This window comes from Haliaeetus leucocephalus, unplaced genomic scaffold, assembly GCF_000737465.1.
Source record: "Haliaeetus leucocephalus isolate CR32 unplaced genomic scaffold, Haliaeetus_leucocephalus-4.0 Scaffold228, whole genome shotgun sequence".
Classification (NCBI taxonomy): domain Eukaryota; kingdom Metazoa; phylum Chordata; class Aves; order Accipitriformes; family Accipitridae; genus Haliaeetus; species Haliaeetus leucocephalus.
In genome coordinates, this window is record NW_010972664.1 from 21,549,952 (window position 1) to 21,556,005 (window position 6,054).

A 6,054-nucleotide genomic window follows, 5' to 3' on the forward strand; every position below is an offset into this window, starting at 1 on the left:
GTGCGTGGTGGAGGCCTGCGAAAAAGAGCGGTGGCACCGTTATCCCCTGGGCACGCAACGAACTCAACGAACGGCACAGCCTCCCTCACACCTCAGCTCCCCCCCCCCCGAGGTCCTTTTCTTTCCCCGGGGGGAAGGCGTGAGGCCATTGAACCTGCCGGGACTGTTGATAACGAGGGACCAACCTTCCCTTGACGTGACCACCCCTCTGCTAAGCGTCAGCCCCCCCCTCAACCCCGGGCCAGTGAGGGGAGCCGAGGCGGGGGGAGGAAACACACGAACGACGACGGACACGCCGTTCCCGCCGATCGCGGCGCAGCTTGAGGCGGCGGAGCCAGCGCGGGCCACCAGGGGGCGCTAGCGGCGGCCGCGCGGATGAGGCGAGGAGAGGGGGTGGGGCGGGGGAAGGCGGGGCTCCGCCTCCTCTCTGGCAGCGGGAGGCTGCGCGGCGCCGGGCTCTCCAAGATGGCGGCGGGGCCTCCTCCTCCCTCCGCCTCTGAGGCCTACCGGCCCAACCGCTTCGTCTCTTTACCGGCCGAGCTCGACCCCAACACTTACGACTCGTCGCTGGAGAAGCGCGCTGCCGATGCCGAGCGCTTGGCTATCCGCGCCCGGCTCAAGCGGCAGTATCAGCTGCAGCTTAACAATCCCAACCCGCCGGCCATCATCGTGAGTGGAGAGGGCCGGCCTGGCCGGGCGGGGGGAAGGGGGGGGGTGGTTCGTCCGCCTCACCCGGTGTCCCGGAGCGGGGCCCGGGCCTGGGTTCTTGCGACCTTGGCGGCCTTGCCGGCCTGGGGCTTGCTAGGCCCCAGCCCAGAGCCGGGGGCTACCTGGGCCGCGCTGAGTGAAGTGTCCGTTGCAGGGCCCCTCGGCTTCACTGTGGTTTTCTTTCCATCCCAGGAAAATCCTGCCTTGGTCCGCTGGGCCTATGCTAGGACGCAGAACGTCTACCCTACTTTCCGCCCGACCCCTAAGACGTCCTTTCTAGGAGCTCTTTTTGCGATAGGCCCCCTCGTCTTCTGGATTGTTGCCTTCAAAGCTGACAGGGTAGGTCACTTGACAGCGATGAACGTCGGTGGAAACCACATTGTAAAATGTAGATCTGCCCGGAGACTTAATTGGTGGGATCCTCTTGCACCCAAGGATGATTAATACAATTAAAGTAATGAGGGAAGGAAGGCCGATACTGAGCCTGCTATCTCAAAGCCTTGCAACTGGTTGCAAAGTCCTGTTGTGCCAAGAGCCCTGTATTGTACCCTTGGGTATGGGCAGTCACAGAAGATCAGGATATTTGGCTATAATAAAGCTCTCTAGCACTGACAGTGTAAATTAATCATAAGAGGCTCCTATTTTCAGCGGTTGACATGCAGTAACTGCCCTTTCTAAACTAAATAAATAGGGAGCTTATGGGTGACAGACCTAGCAATGTCTCTGTGAACTGCTTGACCGTTTCTCTAACCTCATGAAGCAAATGGGGAGGAGCACTTATGCTGATTGCAGTGCCTGATCTCAGCTGGATGTGTAAGGTTTTGGAAGGTTTGTCTTGCTTCTGTTCTAATTCCTGAAATGTGGGCGTCAGAATCTGAGTGATGGTAGATCATTCTGAAAAAATTCAGCTATATACATACATAAGAAAATGCTAGGTGACTGGCAGACACTGGCTGTTTTTACTAGTGAATTTGTGGCTATTGTAAAACACTTTTATTTCCCTCTTCTGCACAAAAGTAACATTTTTAGATCAAGTCATAAACTGAGAAGCACGAACATCAATTAAAATTAATAGAATATTTGTAGGGCATGTGGTTCGCTAGAGTGAATCGAAAATACTGGTTTTAGGAAACATGCTGAGCATGTTGATATAAATGTTTTTGAGACTTCAGCATCTCTGCAGTATTTTGTCATGCTGGTTTTGTTTTCTACATGAAGTCACACTTGGGCTTAGCCACCAAGTGTGGCTTAGCATGTGAGTGCTTGAAAATAAACCTGTGTGAGTGAAATCTAGACGTACCTGCCTGGGAATATTTAAGCTGAAGTCTTTAATGTAGTCTCCAGGACAATTTGTTTTCCTTTATTGCACCTTCTTTACTGATGGGGATTTTTCTTGGTTTTCTGGTAGTATATAAAGCACAACAGCTATTATACTCTTTTCTCTGAGGAGGGTTTGTTGTGTGTCTAGGAAAGAAAGAGATAAATTGCTAAGTCTTAAGCAAGTCTTCTGGTTTTATCCAGCAGAAGGAATCTGGGCAATATCTGCAGTGTCTGTACTGCAACAATACCTGTCAGAAAGGTACATGACTGCAGAGTGAGATACAAATGGGCTGAAAGTGGACATGGGCACATTTAGGCAAGTTATGAAGAAGTTTCTCCATAATTAGATCTCTAAACTGGATTATTCAGCCAGAATGAGGAGGTAGAAACTAAAATGTATAAGTTAACTGGGATGCAACTAGTTTGGTGAAAAATACATCACAGGAATCGGTCCCTGCTGGTCTGTGAGAGTAGCTAGGCATGCAGAGAGGTCAATCTGAGCACGTTTTCTCTAGCTGGTAGGTGAAGCTAAATATCTTGTTCTTTTTTACTTTTTAACTGCAACAGCTGTTACCAGAGTTTGTGCTTATAGCATCATTTAGGTTGGAAAAGACCCTTAAGATCATAAGTGGTGCTATCTTCCTATAGTCCATGCTGAAATACTAGAACTGCTTTTCTTTTATCCCAGGCTGGTTGAAACTTCTTCTCTAATAGGGTAATGATGAATATTCTCTTTCTTCCACAGGATCGTAAAGAGAAGCTTATCCAAGAAGGTAAATACGAGCGACCATTCAGTGTATTTTAAGTTCCTAGAATTGCAGCGCTGTTCATGGGATATAAATAAAATAAGATGTATTGTGTGCTGACGTTTCTCCTTCGTAAGAATAAATCTTTATAGCTTGTTGGTTGTCTTGCTTCTTTAACAATTATGGGAAGTGTACAAACGCAGGATCTTTATATCTAACACAGCTAGATACAGAGAGGGTGTCCTGACCTCAACCCAGTGTACTCCTTTGGTCTACATACAGAGGCTCCTTTTAAGCCATGGAAGTTGCTGCTGTCAGAGCAGCACAGGCTGAAGTTTAAAATTAGTAGCAGGCTAAAATGTTAAGCAAGCCCAAAGCAGTTTCCTGAAGAACTACTGCTTGCCTACTAGGTATTTCTTCCTGGTGTCAGTTTGACTATGTGGTTTTCCTTAATCGGATAATAGGCAAGCTCTGTGATACATTTTTAATAACTTTAGGAGCCTGCCTGACTGCTCTCAATAAGTTGAGTTAATTTTTCTTTTTCCTAATAAAATACAAGCCTAAACCATGCATTTTTTTATTGCAATAAACTTCTGGATAAAATTACTGTACTGAACTTGAAAATAGTGAGCTGAATATTGTCATGCTGTATGTGACTAGTGTTTCCATTTCCACTAATTCTGTGATTCCTGTGAGTGGGAGACAAGTAAGAAGAAAACCTTTTTTTATTTTTGACACTGACTCACTTAGAGTATAAGGGAATTCCATTTCACCCCTGCAAATGGGCCATGATTTAAAAAAAAAAAAAAAAAAAAAGGAAACCCAAGCATAACTGAACTGTGTGCCTGCAAAGATGCCTTCTCTGCTTATTCTTCTAAGAATACAAGTCTTTTGTGCCCAGGTTGACTGCTACAGGGGGCTCAGGAATTGTTACTGCCAAAGTACTGAAATGTGAGTGCAAGGAAAAGATTCTGACTTGAATTTTTACATGGCCTGTAGGTGCCACGGTGATCCAAACAACCCTCATTGTTCAGACATCAGACAGGAGCGGTTTCTTCCCAAATGTTGAGGTCAATGCCAAAAGCTCAATGATGTAAAAGTTGAAAACTTCCCTCTGCCTGTTGGGAAAGCAGCTATACCAGGTCCCTTTTCTTGCATGATTAGGATGTAAATGTGGGCCATTTGCAGTCCCTCTCCATCAGAGTGAGTTGATGAGTTTTTCATATCATCACAGAACGGTTAAGGTCGAAATGGACCTCTGGGGGGACATGTGGTCTCACCCCCCTGCTCAAGCAGAACCACCTAGAGCAGGTTGTCCAGGACCGTGTCCACGTGGCTTTTGAGTATCTCCCAGGATAGAGACCCCACAACCTCTCCAGGCAACCTGTGCTAGTACTCGGTCACAGTAAAAATGTGTTTCCTGATTATTTATTTTAAAATGTTTGTGGGTTTGTTGGTTTTGGGGTGTTTTTTTAATGTTTTCCATTGTGCCTCTTCCCTTTCTTGTCTGGGTCATGAAACGTTCAGGCTCTGGGGAGCCTGGCACTAATGCTGTGCAGCAGCTATGCAAGGCCACGGCCTGCTTTTGCAATCCCATATGTGCTTCCTGCAACCCTCTTGCACCTGTCTCTGCGGCTTGTTCTTCTGCTAGCTTAACTAAAGCAAACCCAGATGATTTTCTCTGCAGAACAGCTTCTAAAAGACTGTCACTAATGATATTACAAGATATGGCTGTGGGTCAGTGCAGAGAGGCATCAATGCATGGAGAAAGTGGTATTTAGGGAAAGAAATAATTGCTTGTCTGAGCATGCTAAATTAACTATCTTCCTGCTGCCACAAACTAATTTGATCTCCCAGGACCCATTTCCTCAGCTAATTGGAACTTGAGTTGCCACATATGTAAATTCTCCCTTGCAGCTGTATTTGTTTCAGGCCAGTGGAGCAAATGGTTCGGGATGGGTTGTGGAGGAACACAGTGCCTCTAGTCTTCCAGGCCAGCCTCAGATTGTCGCTCGCGGCACCTGCCACAGCCCTTTCCTTTGCAGACGAGAGTATCTGATGCTACGTCCCTGCAGATTTGAGCGTGGTGCTTGGGGAAAGGCTGCCCTACTTATCTGTCTTGTTATTTGCAGAAGTCTCCAAGCTGTTTTCTTGCAAGGAACAAAGGTGCTATGTTGCTGGAGGTGGGGTTGGTGGTTTGAGGCAGTGGTGCTGGGTGCGTAGAGGAAGGAAAGGGGAGTTCCCCTTCAGAAATGTAGGGTGAAGACAGGAGACTGAATGTGCCTCGTGGAATTTTACCCTTGACTGATGTGTTACCACCTATGTCTGCTTCAGCGATGAGTCTATAGCAAGAGAAACTCAAGTCTGCAGGTCACTGGATGATAATTTGGGTCCCAAACAGAAAACAAGCTCTTCCCCTCTGCCTGTGAAACTTCTAGACCTCATTTATCCCTGGATCAGTCTGATTAAATCAGCTTCTCTGGCAAATTGATTCTCCTGAACGTCCTTTTCTGAGCTGGCTATTTTAGAGTAAACATTTCCCTGTAGATTTTATAATGTAATACCTTGCTCAAAGCTGATGCTTTTTTTTCCCCAAGGATCTGGTGCAGATCCAAAACCGATGATGGATGTAACTGACTGAAGTTAGGTATCGCAGCTCTACATTTCCTTCTTTTTTTGGAAAATTGAGGATTGTTTCTCTTGGGAAGTAAGAAACATAGATCCTGATGACACCGAGCTTAGTAGCTGTTTCATGTGGGTATGTGCTAATAAAGTGCAGGCCTGAGGTTTGGGGTGCCGGGGCTGTGCTCCTGGTTCCGACTACTTGGGCTTCGCTTTCTGCCCCCACCCTGTGGAACTCACCACCCAGGGGTGAGGCTTGCATACACCAATGAATTCTGAGATTCCCCCGCGATGTTGTCTGCACTTGAGCTTTCTTCCAGATACCCTCCCAGGAACAAGTGCCTGGACTGGCCAGACAAGCACTTTTGCATTTGCTACGCTGCAATTTACCACTTAACTAGGAAGAGAATTTGTCAAGTGCTGACAAACAAGTCGATGTTGAAGGATGGCCAGAGCGTGGGGTTGGAAAGGAAAGTTTCCCTCACTTAGCAGTGAACCGCTTTGGATTCTCCAACCTCTTCTAATTTGCGGTCTACTTTTCTGACAGTCAAGTCTTTCCTTGGCAACCCTCCACAGATCAGCAGGTTGAAGTGGCCTGCTCTAATAGGAGGCTTTAGGTCTGGGAGAGCCTTCAGCTCTGTTTGTAAATCTCTTTCTT

General features: G+C 47.1%; 1 protein-coding gene across 1 annotated transcript; it reads left to right on the top strand.

Moving 5' to 3' along the window:
• Positions 1 to 420: 420 nt before the first annotated feature.
• NDUFB4 (NADH dehydrogenase (ubiquinone) 1 beta subcomplex, 4, 15kDa) lies at positions 421 to 2,929 on the top strand. Its single transcript, XM_010567467.1, has 3 exons — positions 421 to 669; positions 901 to 1,047; positions 2,774 to 2,929. The coding sequence occupies exons 1-3, from the start codon at positions 466 to 468 to the stop codon at positions 2,831 to 2,833; spliced, it is 411 nt and encodes a 136-aa protein (XP_010565769.1). The 5' UTR covers positions 421 to 465; the 3' UTR covers positions 2,834 to 2,929.
• Positions 2,930 to 6,054: the final 3,125 nt, after the last annotated feature.

Coding starts and splice junctions, on each gene's coding strand:
- NDUFB4 (XM_010567467.1), top strand. CDS start 466: ATGGCGGCGGGGCCTCCTCCTCCCTCCGCCTCTGAGGCCTACCGGCCC. Junction 670..900: donor CCAACCCGCCGGCCATCATC/GTGAGTGGAGAG, acceptor TTTCCATCCCAG/GAAAATCCTGCCTTGGTCCG. Junction 1,048..2,773: donor TTGCCTTCAAAGCTGACAGG/GTAGGTCACTTG, acceptor TTTCTTCCACAG/GATCGTAAAGAGAAGCTTAT.